The sequence below is a fragment of the Ascidiella aspersa genome, chromosome 2 (assembly GCF_963924565.1).
Source record: "Ascidiella aspersa chromosome 2, kaAscAspe10.2, whole genome shotgun sequence".
In the NCBI taxonomy this organism is placed as follows: domain Eukaryota; kingdom Metazoa; phylum Chordata; class Ascidiacea; order Phlebobranchia; family Ascidiidae; genus Ascidiella; species Ascidiella aspersa.
Window position 1 is genome coordinate 21,288,080 of NC_139448.1, and position 14,536 is coordinate 21,302,615.

Consider the following 14,536-nt stretch of genomic DNA (forward strand, 5'->3'; position numbering starts at 1 on the left):
ATATAAACGATTGAAAATCAAAAACGGTCAAAATGACCGCACCGGTAATTCTAGTGTTAACAATCAGTCTGTTACTATTGCTTAAAACTGAACAGTTAACAGTAAACCATAAGTGTAATGGAACTAGATTTTTAATTGCATATAATTGTCTTAGGCAGATTTTAGCTGTAGTTTAATAAACTAGCATTAGTTAAAAGACATGTGGTTTAGTAAAAATCAAAAGTATGATGAGATATATATGCAGTATGGGTTTAAAGCAGGGGTGGGCAAACTTTTTGGCTTGAGTGCCGCATTTAGAATCTAAATTTGTTCGAGGGCCGCACCATAGTATAACTGAGATTATAAGCCAAAACATAAAATCTAAAATAGTAAAAGCACTAAGCTTTTTTATTAATTTTAGAGTGACCAAAGAAACGGATTTTATATATTACATAAATTGTATACACAACGTTTGTCTCACTTATTTATTTGAATACAAGCCACTGCATCAGAAGCATTAATGAGATTTGTGCAGTTGGTCAGAGTCATTAACCAACTTGTCAAAATTAGGGATGAAGTTGGTTGTCCTGATTTTTTACATAATGGAGATTTGAATCTGTGAGCAGTGACCTATTCTTAGATTTGCTGATTTTCAATACCGAGAAAGTCTGCTTGCAAATGTACGTTGATGCAAATATCAAAAACAACTTTCTTGCAAAATTTTTGAGTTTTTTAAATTTTTCTGAATTAAGGGTTGTATAAAATTCAATCAGTGATTTGCTTTCACTCATTTTCTTCAAAGAGTCATTGGCATGCAAATCTATCATTTCTAACTGCAGTTCTTCCATTGTTGTTTCAATATCGCAGGCAAAATGTGAGCTAAGTAAATTGAACTGGCCTTCCATTGCTTTGAAATCGCCAAACCGTCTGATAAATTCCTCACGTAATGCTAACAGCTGAGAACTGTAATTCTCTGATAATTCTTGTGTGATGTCGATTTGGGTTCTTAAAAGTGGAAAATGGACAAAGTTTTGCTCTTTCAACTGCTTAGCAAAAAGTTTAAGCTTTGTTTGAAAAGCTTTTACTTCACGGTACATTTCATGAGCAAACACACCTTTACCTTGAAGTTTCATGTTCAATTCGTTTATCTTTTGCATTATGTCGACGGAAAATGCAAAATCACATACCCATTCCTTACCCTCCATTTCCCTTAAAAAGTCACAAGGAATTTTTTTCATATTACAAAACATGACAATCTCTGTCTTGATCCGCCATACTCTTCCTAGCACTCTTCCCATGCTTAACCAGCGCACATTTGTGTGGTAGAGCACTTCCGTAAAATCCGCCTCCATATCATCAAAAAAACTCCGGAATTGCCGATGTTTAAGTCCGTGTGTGCTCTTATTGAATTTACTGCAAGTATCACAGGGTCCATAACATGTTTGATTTGCAATGATGATTTACAGAGGCTTTCTTGGTGTATAATGCAATGAAAATGCAACACATTATGCAATGGAAAATCTTCTCTAATTTTATCGGTCATAAGTCCCACAAGACCAGAATGCTTACAGCAGGGGCGCCATCTGTTGTAATATTCGCTAATTTATCCAAGCTTAATTCTGACCTGGTTAGACAGCCTAAGACACTATTGTACAAATATTTTCCAGTAGTAGTGTATTTGAGTGACTCCATTGATAACAATTCTTTGGTAATGTGAAAGTTTTCATTAATTCCCCTGATATAAATGAGTAACTGAGCAGTATCCTGAATATCAGTACTTTCATCCAATGCAATTGAAAACCACTGAAAATCAGTACTTGCCGTTGATAGCTGTTGTTCAACGTTTACTGCAATCGAGTCTATGCGACGAACATTTGTTCTCCGAGACATAGGTATTGCTTCTATTTTCGTTTTAAGTTCAGGACACACAACGCTGACAGCATCAACCATACAATCTTTAATAAATTCCGCTTCTGCAAATGGCTTGCTGTGTTTTGCAATTTTATTGGCTAATATAAAACTTGCCTTTGTCACGTTCCTTTGTAAAGACTAACTTTTGGTTAACATCATTTGCTGTTGTCTCAAACCTTTTTTTAATTCAGTTGCTTTATTTTGCAACTCATTGTTTGATAATTTTTGCCCATAATTAGGATGCTTAGTTTCAAAGTGACGTTTCAAATTGTAATCTTTAAATACAGCAACGCTTTCATGACATATCAAACATATTGCTTTACCTCAAACGTCAGTAAAGAAATACTTTTCTGTCCATTCTTTGTTGAATGCACGACATTTATCTTCAACTTTTCGCTTTTTATATTGTTTTGAGCAGCTCATAATTATGGGTGAGTTTCTCCTTATCCACACAGCACATGCACAAACAATTTTAAAATAAGTACTTCACTCATAAATTAACAACTTGCTAAACAACTAGCTGCTTATCCAAGATAACACTTGTGATGCGACAGGCCTAATTCAGAAATTTCTATTGTGACGTAATAGGCTGTTTAGCAACCTAAAGCCTGGTGCACACACGTATCGCACAGCAACTACGAGACTTCGGGCGAGAAATTGATACTTGTTTTACTTGACCGCGAAGGCGGCAGGAGTGCAATGTATGTAATTAAACTATTTAAGCAATTTTATTATTATTATTGCTTCAGGCTTCCGCAGGCCGCACAGAAAATTGTTGCGGGCCGCAAATGTAGTTTGCCCACCTCTGGTTTAAAGCAATCACTGAAAGCGGAGAGGAAAAGCCATAGTACATACTTGTCATAAGGTTGACTCCAATGACAAACAAAGCTTAAGCAACACCTTAAAATTGTACATCTGCAACACGTAGAGACAAAAGCTTTCTTTTAAACACGCAATAGCAAGGAAGATAATACCACGCACTATTGGGAAAACATTTATCAATGCTCGTGCTCTGAAACTGCTCTCAGATGAAACACTTTTTGCTTGCTTAAATGCACTCTGTAGTTCATTAGTCTAAACTGGAGTTTTGCTGTTAAAGACAATGCTATGTGAATCTTGGACATTATTTCCGCTACAAATGGATTAAATGTGTGGTAAAAAGTGACCATACCTGCAAATTTAGGTAATATTTAATGTTTTTGGTTTGGTAAACCAAATTGTTAAAAACCTTGTCTGGGAGTAGTCTTGCTCCATTTAAGTCAACATGATGGCCAAGGAAATGAAGTATAGACTTAACAAACAGGTATGTGTTTAGGTTGATAACAAGTCGATTAAGTCTTTGGAAATCAAATTTATGGAAATCTTTTGATTCTGCTAAAGGTGCAGAGAAATCCTGAATGTGCAGTACTGCACTATAGCTTACCTGTCAGATTGGGTAACTACATTCAATCGCTTGTAATCAGCGCAAGGTCTACAGTTGCAAGGCAACTTTTAATTTTCCGAAATTTGTTCTTTGCAACTTTTCAAGGGACCATTGTGTTCACTGGTGGGCCTATTGTTGGAATAAAGTGTTCCACATGATGCTTTGGAGCCAAGCTGAGTAGTGTTGGCATTGTTATATTTGGAAACTTTTTCAGCTTTCTCTATAATGTACTTGTTGTGGCCAGAAACGATGTTGTCCAACTACGGCACTTTGCTTTTGCATTGCTGATTGGTATTGCTGACAAATGGTTTAGTTTTCATCAGCCTATTATGCCTGAGGTCTACCATAAGAGAACAGGCTCTTAAAAAATCTAAAAGAGGCTTTGCTACAGTGGTAAAACTCCGGTGAAATTTACTAGATACTAGAAAAATATATGTTGATTTTTCTATATAGTTTATGTTACTTCAGTTGGCTGCAATACAGAATGGCTTTTTATTTTAGAATATACGAGGCGGGTAAATCCTGATTTCTGCTGATGTTTTACTAAAAAAATTCTTGCGAATATTTTATTCCATACAGAGGAACTTTTTTTGCCAGCTGCTAAAGCAGTTTGTAGTGACTGGCTGAATTGTTTCCCTGAAACAAACAACATTGCTGACATTTTATTGCTTTGTATTTAAATCTTTCCTAAAAGAAACTACCTGATTTTCATTTGTATTTTTGTCAATGTAGTTTTTATCTTGATTTTGGCGACAGTAAACTGCTGACAGCATTTCATCCCATAGTTGCGACAGTTTGCAATCTCCAAGCTCAGTTAATGGCAGAAGCTAGCTCTCCAAGCTCAGTTAATGGCAGAAGCTGCTGCTTATTCATAATCGGATAGACTGAACTTGCTCAGTAATCGCTTTTTTATAGCTTTGTACTTATTGCTTTCTGGTGGAACTTCTAATAAATTGATCAGTCTTATCGCAAATAATTTTAGTAAATACGTGGGTTTGCTTAATTCAAAACTTGGGAAGCTTAAGAGAAATGGTGCTTTGGTACTTTGTTATAGTGTTAACTCATTTATACTGGTTTGATTTTAAAATTACCTTAAAAACATGTCAATAAGATCTAAAAATGTCTTTTTTTAAAAGTCTTTGGATAAATTTAAAAATAATTCTCAAAAATATGTGGCAACCCTGTTTTTAAAACAAACAGTACGGTAATCTCCCGGTTAAGTCTGCAAATTGAATCTTATAGGTTTTTGCGGACTTACATGGTAGGTGCAGACTTAAAGTTTTTTGTTTTTTTACGGGTACACACACTACAATAGGTAGCGCAAAGAAAATAGGCTATTTCTCAGCACAATAAACTCTTTCAAGTCATAGTAATTGGTACGTGTTTACACGTCTTTGAAAATTATAATTCACATTGTGCTAATGGACATTCTTTGAGATTTCTGCCAAACCTGTCACTTATTAACTAATTAACTGTGACATGTTACGCTGCTTCAAGACGAATACCTAAAAAGGCGAGGAAACATTAATTACTAACGCGAGATTACATAAGCAAAAACAAAGCAAAGCTTAATAAGCAACATATTACTCTAATTATTGTTGAAACTTTTGAAGCGGACAGGCAGCAAATCTATAATAAAGTAAAATCAGTGTTGCCTCATTTGATTCTATAACGCGTGAAGTGAAGGTAATACGCTAGTAAATTAGGCTACTATTTTAACTGCACGAAATGTCAGGAAAAGGCAAGCGTTTAAGTGAATCTCAGAGACTGGAAATTATTACTACATTGAGTGACTCGCCACCCTAGTAAGAGAAGTATTGCACGAAAGTACAATGTAGATGAAAAAGCTATCTAAAGGGTTTGGGAAAATCAGCAAGCTATTCGAAAACGATCTGCTCTGATGTCAGAAGAGGGTAAAAAAAAACAATTTCGAGCATCTGTTGGTCAATTTTCTGAATTAGAAGATATGCTGTTTCTTTGGGTTAATATCATGCGCTGCGCAAGTCTTCCGGTTCCACCTTCATTGGCAATTTTAAAAGCAAAGCAAATCGCGGAACAGCTCTCCATATCAGAGAATGACTTTAAGGCTTGGCAGTGGTTTAGCCGCAGTGTTGTAAACAAGTCATTTTAAAATGACTTAAGTCCCAGTCAAGTCTTTTTGAATAAAAAACAAGTCAAGTCCCAGTCCAAGTCATCAGTTGCGCAAGTCAAGTCCCAGTCAAGTCATAATTAGAGCAAGCCAACTTCAAGTCATGCCCCCCCCCCTCTTGTCAAAAAAAATAATAAAACGTTAACTATTAGAATTTTTAAACTCGCATGAATATGAACAATAACTGAACTAAAAAATAAGGAAAACGGAACATATAGCAAGTAATTTGTTTTTTGTGCAAAAATTTGGACAAATAGCTTAATTTTATAAATAAGATACTTAAAGAAATGCTTTATTTCAACCCAAGTCATTTGTTCAAAAAACTTAAGTCAAGTCAAGTCATTTGTCCAAAAGACTTAAGTCAAGTCCAGTCATTTTGCCCAAATGACTTAAGTCAACTCAAGTCATTTAAAAACAGTGACTTTAGTCATTACAACACTGAGTTAGCAAATTCTGAGCTCGAAAGGGATTACATAAAGTTCTTCTTCACGGTGAAGGAGCAGAAGTGGATCAAGCAAACCCTGAGCTACTGGCTGCCTTAAATGATTTGTATGCTACTATCGCCCAGTATGATCCCGAGAATGTCTATAATATGGATGAAACCGGCTTGTTTTATTGGCTCCTGCCTAGATAACACCCTGCTCGTGCCATCTGAAGATGTCAGCACTACTCGAGGTAAAAAGAAAGCTAAAGAACGATTGTCACTGGTTATTTGTGCAAATGCCACAGGAACTCATAAAGTTCCTTGTGTATTGATTGGGAAACCAAAATTTCCGGCTTGTATCAGGAATCAAGACTGGCCTTTAAAGTATCTGAGTCGGGACAAAGCTTGGATCGATGTCAACACATGTTGGAAATGGTTTAATGAGGTGTTTTATCCGGAAGTGAAGAAGAGAACAGGTCAACAGATTCTATTGTTAATAGGGATGTTCAAAGTAGAATATCGAATCCAATTCTGCCGTTTATTTCGGGTAATTGGAACCAATATAATTTAATGTTTTACCGCGGATTGTTGCACCTAATTGTACAAACGCTTGTGGTAAGTTGGCCTCTCGCTGCAGCGACCAATTTACAGGGCTTGCTTTAAATGTAACCTGGTAGTGCAGTGTCAGCGTTTTTTCGGGCGACCAATTACCGCACTCGCGATAACTTTCGTCTAGTAATTAAGCGCCAATCAAGCGTTATTGGGCTAGCGACTAACGTGTAATGTCTGGTGTGGAGTTCGCAATTGCCCTAAACATAGTTGCCATTTTTTGCTTACGATAAACATCTAGAATTACAATAAATTTAATCTAAAAACATCTAGATTTTTTATAGAGAAATCTAAAAAATAATCTAAAAAGCATTTTTGAAAATATTCAATACATTTTGACAAAAAAATCAACATTTAAAGCTTAATGCTGTATAAAATTGCATAATGAGTCTTGCTAGAAGCTTTAGATCTAAGATTTTCTGTTTTAAAAAAAATTTTACTAAACATGACCAGTTACTGAAATTTTGGTTTCATACCTCATTATTTATTTTTCAATTCGCCAAAATTTTAAACTTTTTAAATTACTGAAATATTTAACCTGGATAGCGAATCTGTTACTAAATTAGATTATATAATATTTTTTACAATAATCTCAAAAAACATCTAACATCTAGATTGTATAATCCTACGTCTAGAATCAAATCAAAACATCTAAATCTAGATTAAAATAATCTAGAATGGCAACTATGGCCCTAAATGCGTTAAGTTGCAAAAGTAATATTACGTTCTAAAACGTGCTGGCCGTCTATAAAATGCGCTATAGGGTTACTTAAGGTCAACTTTAGGCCAATATTCAGCGAGGTTATGCAGTTATGCACAGCGTAATTGTCAAGAATTTGTTATGTCAATAGTAAATTTGTATTCTTTGCAGTACATTATTTGACTGCATAACAGATCATGTTAGTCAAAAAAGAAGCACTAAAACCCAACAATGCTTTGAAAAACAGGACCGAATCGCTTAAGACTTCTGTGTGCAGACTGTGCAGTGTTTCATTGTACTCACTATTGGCAAAAATATAAGTTTTGGCAACAACCTGGACAGTTGACATAATGCAGTTTACAGAACTGCTTCAACTGACACTTTGTTAAGAATGTTAAACATATGGGAGATTTTTTTATTATAATGTACACATGTTAGCAAATTGTTCGGGCGATTTATTGCTGTGATTATAGGCCCTGTGGGCTAGATTAAGATTAATTCCTTTCCCAAACAAAACCAAGGTTAGATAATTTAATAAAAATTTACTAGGATTTGCTATTCTGGATTCGTTATTCTAGATTCGAAACCTATTATTCTAGAATACCTTGGGATTCTACTTTGAACATCCCTAATTGTTAATGGACAATGCTCCGGGTCATTTTTCAACTTTTGAAAGAAACAATGTTAAGGTGGCATTTTTCCCTCCCAACTGCACTAGCTAGAAACAACCATATGATATGGGTATCATTGCAGCATTAAAGAAAAGGTGCAGGTGCCTGTATCTTAGGGATGTTCTTAACTTTTACGAGCTAGACGATACTATAAGGAACGCAAGCAAGAGCAAGCAAAAAGGTTAGCCAGAGGGGCATATGGCAAACCTGCTCATCTGCTGGATGCAGCAAACTATGTTAACTGTGCATTGAAATCAATATCGGAATCAGCCATAAAAAACTCAAAAGCTGAATTACTATTACCTTTGGAATGTGGCGTTGATGAAGAATGTCGACTTGATGAGTGACCTTTTGCACAGTTTACATATTTTGAATATTGCAATTGACCAAAAAGAACTAGAAAAGTTTGACCAGGTTGATGACGAAAATAGCGAAGAGTATACACAGGTAATCTTGGAAGATGTTAATAAAGTGCTGGTTACAATGCAAGCGGAAAATATGACGCTTTCGAAGAATCAAGCAGTGAAACTGGCGAAAATGATTACTGCACATCAATGGAGACCGAGGTAATTTTTGGTGGCTTTGAACACCTTTACAAAAAAACGCTCGAAATTGAGGACCAGCTGTTGTGCAAAGATGTGCAAGCCATAGCAGGAGATAGTTACGACAATTTAAGAACAACATTTGAAAGCTGTTAAAAAACTCCATGTCATGTGGCACTGGAAGCAAAGCACAAAAATGTGAAAAATATGCAGCAGTTGACGATGCATGATATGTTTAAACATCAGTGAACTTTATAAATACATTAAACTGTTTTCAATGCGTTTTGTGTGCTTTTAGTTTCGTGTGACATTATGTTAGCAGAGTGCAAACTCGCGAAACAAAAAAAAAATTTTGTGAAACTTGAATCCCGATTTTTTGTGGACTTGGATGCGGACTTAAACGGGTGCGGACTTATGCGGGAAATTACTGTAATTACTTTACATAACCCTGAACTGTAAATATGCTGTTTACCCTGAAGATTGTTGTGTTTTTTACATAAATGCTTACTACTGTATTTCTATTTCAGACAAGATAAAGAGACAAATCCTGCAGGATTAACTGATCAACAAAGTAAGTTATTTAATGCTTCGCACTTTAATTGTGCTTGTTTTGCGTAATAAATTTAAAATATTTATGGTGTTCTGCACCATATGCACTACTTTTCCTTGGTACGTAACATAACTTAGTAATACATACACAAGGTTTTACAGTTTTTTAATTTAAGAAAAATATTACTTACTTATGATTGTTTCATTTGAGTCTTAAAGCAATTTTAAGGTAAAGTCAGTTTTTCCTTTGATGTTAAAACCAGATCACTTTTTAAGACATTTCACCAGCAATTGATCCTTCAAACATTGAAGCTTTCACAGATGAAAGCAACATTTCAGGTGATTAGCGTAAATTATAAATTGATAACTATGATATAGAAGAGTAGAAAAAATGTAACAGTAAAAAAATGTAGAATTCAGAGTTTCTTTTGGTAAAATCAAAATAAAACTTAAGCTCTACAATTTTAATTACCTCAAGAAAACTCAAAATGCATGTTTTCACTTACGCTGAATGCTAGGATACATTAATTTCACTTTTCATTCTTGTTTTACTGACAATAGGTGATAAAGCTGCAATAAAAACTAAGGCCATTGTAGTTATTAATTTAAACAAAGCATTTGTTTGTATTTATTTAAAAAAAATTGTGTCACAGCAAAACGGAGGGTATAACTTGGTGATCGTTAGGTACTGTTAGCTTTATAGGGTGTTTTTTTTAATCACCACAAAATGATTATTATTCATAATTAATGTAAAAGTACACTTCCAGGTTTTCTGATATTTGTCACACATTACCACTGAGACAAACATTAAGCCTTTGTATTGCTCATAAAGATTTTTTTTATGGAAATGGAAGTGTGCACTTAGTCCTGCAATATAATGACTTGTGTCTAGAGCAGTAGTCAGCAAACTGTTCAGATTTACCTTTTTTTTAAATTTATGTTTCCTGCTTGATTTCCCATTATGTTTTACATAAAAATAAGTTTCATGTGTTTTTAAAACGGACCACATTTGGGGGTCCCGCAGACACCCTAAAGTTACCATGCTAAAATCATGCCAAAGTCTGGGACTTCCCCTAACAAGTTACTCTACATTTTTCTTTAAAAACACATAAAACCATTTGTAATTTTTATCTTAAATGACAATAGTGCATCATTAATATATTTTTCAATTTTATGCAACTTAAAATGCATTCTTAAAGTCCCACTCTACCCCATTTTTAGACTTGTCATTCAATTTATCACATATACACAATGAAATTCAACTGACTGCAGCAAGCTTTCACGTTGTGGTGGATTATCGGTTTAATATAGCAGCATAATTAGTGTTTAGTTTAACCCCTATTTCTGGGGTATCATTCACAACTTAAACAGTACGTACAAACAAGTTTAATTTGTTGTACCCATAATATGAGGACAGTGAATCGGGAGAATTGTTTAGCCAATAACATTCCTGATTGACTTGCGTAAATGTAAACCACCAAATCTTCTAAACAACTGTTGATTTTATGATGCAAAACCGAAAAGCCTTGGTGAAACTCTTCAGGTTTTGTAGTTGCAAGAATATTTAGGGCAGTTGCTGCTTTCTTGCCGTTGGTTATTTGTGAGTGACGACTAAACAAGGAAAATATGACAGTTTCTTCAACACGATACCAATGGTGAAGATAAAGCTTATTAAAGGCAGCCTCACCGACTTCCTTATCATTTGCATTGTATGCCAGCATTAAATGGACAAACTTTAGGTCAGTGTTTCTTAACCTTTTTTACTTGGTGGCGCACCTTGCAAGCGAAGCTAGCGCGAAATTTTTTAGGTGTACCGGTATTTCTCTTCAATTAACTGCATTTTTTATTATATTGGTTTTATAGTTGCATGTCTTGAAGGGACTTCCAGCCTTTGAGACTAAAAACGTTATTTTGTCCATTAAAGTCTTAATCCGATTAATTTTGGACTTATTTCGACATGTTTTTTCCTTTCGCTCGCGGCGCACCTAGCAGCCTTACATGGTGCACCGGTTGAGAAACGCTGCTTTAGGTCATTGATTGGTGCATTACTTCCAATGCTAGCTTTAAGCCAAAATGGAACATAGAACAATGACATCTTTTTAGAAAAATAGTGTCAAACCTCATAAACTCTTTTGGGCAATTCAAAACTTGTCCCATCCACCTTGCACTCTATGTTGCACCTGGTTGATCGTCTTTTTTTTCATATTGACGATCATATAATTCCAATTCAAATGCGTCCTGGCAGCAGTTAAGAAGCCAGCAGGCCAGTTGTCCCACTTAGTCTCACGGTGCCCAATGCCGTGAGACTATGTGATCTTCAGTCTATTACTCCGAACCACAATCGCAGACCGCGAAGGAGCCATGCCCTATTTGCTCATGGTAGACCTGAAACACCAGACCCGGTTTGCAGACTGTTAAGGCGAGTCCAGGCCCGCATAGGCAGCCCAAAAGGTTCATTGGAGGTTATGGGAAAATAGTTGTGGAGAGGGGTAATCTTGCTTCCCCGCTCTCTATGTTCCACTTGGTGGCCAGCCATTCAGCTACACCAGAGCTTTCACTTTCCTGCAGTGATTTGAGTGCAGCCGGTACAAAGGGTCGTCTTGATGGTAGCCACTGGTTGAGGTTGATGGTGCTGCCCCAGGAGGGGGCGGCAATCTAAACATAATGTCGCTCCTCTGCGTTGAAGCACAGCGGACTGAATGCCTGCTAGGATAGGAAGATCCTCAGCTCAAGTTTAGCTTAGTTGGTATTGAGGTGGAAGGCAGCCAAAACCGTTTGTGTTCACTGAGCTTTAACCTCCACTTCAGGCCTAGCTGAGAGTCCTCTCAACACTGCACCAATTCCTGTCAGCATGCACAAGATCGCGAAGTCAAAGCTGCGATTATGGACAAGTTCCATGATCATGCCCACCATGTCTTCGTTAAAAAATTAAACACTGAATATGCTGCTATATTAACAATAGTCCGCAGCAACCTGCAAGCTTGCCACAGGCTGTTAAAAATCACAGGCGATCATACCCAGATTTTCTGAAAAAAACCTTCGCTAAAAAATTAGGAAACTATTCATTGATGTTTCCTTACTACATTTATTGAACTGTGACATTGTTATACTTTTGTTATATTCCTTCTTTATCCGCTGTTGATTAAAATGTGCCACTTGTTAAACAATTTGTTAAAATATATTTTATTCTAAATATTTGATAAATTAAATAATAGCTGTAAAATGGGGTAGCGTAGGGCTTTAGGGGCTTTAAGAATACCTTTTAGGTTACATAAAACTGGAAATTTTATTGGTGATCCTTTATTGTCATTGTTTTATATCAATGTATAAGGTTTCCGTGATTTTAAAGAAAAACATGTACAGTATTGTGTTAGGGGAAGTCCCAGTTTTTAGAAATTTTAGCGTTGTATCTTTGGGATGTATGCAGGACCCCTAAATGTGGTCCGATTGGTTTGTAAACTTATGAAACTGATTTTATTTGACACATAATGGAAAATCAAGCAGACAACATAAATTAAAAAAAAAAAAGTTTTGAACATCCCTACCAGAGACACTGCCTTGCTTGCATCATTTATCAACAGATTTTGTTAGTCTACCGTGGCTTTTTGTACACTACGTAAGCTGTGGTACATATTTTTGTGTGTATGTTTTATGGTACAAACGCTTTTGTTTTCGTCATAACTTATTTTTTTTGCCATATAGTGAGTAAAATGCCACATAAAAAACCCTTCAGCAATTCAGTCCATTTTGTTAAACACCCTTTTGTTTAAGTTTTACTTTATTACCAATTTGTTAATCTATTTTGCAACCAAATATTGTGCTGCAAAGAATAAAAAGTTACCACTGCTTGTAATTCGAAACCATTACTTGACGATTGCAACCATGCTGAATATTGACCTTAAGTTCACCTTGAGTAAGCCAATCGAGCATTTTGTTCAACCAAGGCCAGCACATTTCACTATAGAATGTTACTTTTGCAACTTAGCGCATTTAAGAAAATTGCAAACTTTGCACCTGGCTTCATACATTAGTCACTCGTCCAATAAAGCTTACTTGACTATTTAATATTCAGCTTATTGGCAAGTAATTGTCGATTAAAAAAATGCTGACATGTGTTTTACCAGAGAAGCTTTAACTCCAAATCCAAACTGTTATCAGCTTAAGCTATTACATATATTACAATTTTGTTTTAAACCTAGTAAGATGTAGCCTATAATTAAGATATATGAGAAAGTGTAAATTCTGATACCAAATAAGGTGAAGTAATAAATATATGGAGTACCAATAAGTCTGCTTTGTTGTGTTGTTATTTAACTGCATTATACTCTGCCTTTGATAATGACCTAAGGGAGTTTTGATAAAAAGCCATTCTGCATTGTCTGCAGACATTGTATAAATTTAGGGTAAGAAAACATTCATTTAAAGCAGACCTGGGCAAAATTAGCCTGTGGGTTAAATCAGAACCGCCAATCTATTTTAATCAGCCCACAGTTTACTTTTCTTAAAAATAGAGTAATTTCCACGCTAGTGGGACAACGCATTCTTAACTCTATACATGACATTTATTCTAACACTAAGCTCACTATGAAGTCAGTAAAGCATGTAAAAATAAGCATGGCTTGTTTTAAGTTTATATATCCTATTCTTAGCAGGAGTTATCCAGGCATGCTGCCCCAAGCTCTTATTTTTTCCTGGTTTGAAATTTTTAATTTTTTTGCGACCTGTAAATCTTGTCTGTCTCGCTTAAAAGTTTACACATTTTTTGGCATCTTTACAGCAAAAGGCACCCCTCCTTTCATATATTTTGCAAAATTCTGTGAGATTGTATTTTGCAAAGACAAAGAGTTTATTTGATTTTTTACACTCACACCACTTACTGCAATAAAAACATATATAATGATAGTCCAATCTATGTTTCGGGTAACAGTTTGTTCACAAACTCCAGATGGTACAAAGATCAAAGATGAGAGTGATGATGTTGTTAATTTTCATGTAACCTCCTCAAGAAAGTCGTCTGAATCATCATATGATACTCCTGCTCCAGATGCAACAAATTATGTGGGTATTTGTTGGTTAGTTTATTAGGATTATGACATATATTAAGTTAAATTTTGTTTTAAGCAGTACACTAGTGAAAACCATTCTGATCCCGACAATACAGAAATGCAATCAGATGAAGAAATTTTATCTTCAGAAATTGTGTAAGAATTTATAAACACTACATGAATACTTTGCTTTGTCTAGGCTAAATGTTTATAAAACTGTGCATGTCAATATTGGCAAAGTAGCATCGGGTGTTGATGGGTAAAGATCCAACAAAGATTTTCCATATTTAATTAAATAAATTTTCCCAGAACATAGGTATTTGAACGATTTTCCTCGAAAAGTATACACTTTCTACAATTCTTGCTTTTTATGTACAAGTTCGGTAAAAAAAATTGATCTGAAACAAACCAAACCCAACCAAAAAAGAATGTAAACAAAAGCAATATAATTATGTATGAACCAAAAATTAATATTCACCCCATATAACTAGACAGGGTTGTAGTTGGTGTATATTTTGTCAGGAGATATATTTT

At 35.3% G+C, this 14,536-nt stretch overlaps 1 protein-coding gene across 3 annotated transcripts in view; it reads left to right on the top strand.

The window, feature by feature from the left end:
* Positions 1-14,536, top strand: part of LOC146164303 (uncharacterized) — a 71,112-nt gene that overhangs the window by 19,843 nt on the left and 36,733 nt on the right. For 2 of the 3 annotated variants that reach the window (XM_083382523.1, XM_083382524.1), the window contains exons 7-10: positions 8,936-8,979; positions 9,234-9,296; positions 13,885-14,015; positions 14,082-14,158. In XM_083382523.1, coding sequence (XP_083238649.1) covers positions 8,936-8,979; positions 9,234-9,296; positions 13,885-14,015; positions 14,082-14,158 — 315 coding nt within the window. The remainder of the gene's footprint in view (positions 1-8,935; positions 8,980-9,233; positions 9,297-13,884; positions 14,016-14,081; positions 14,159-14,536) is intronic. The other variant, XM_083382525.1, reaches the window with a different exon arrangement.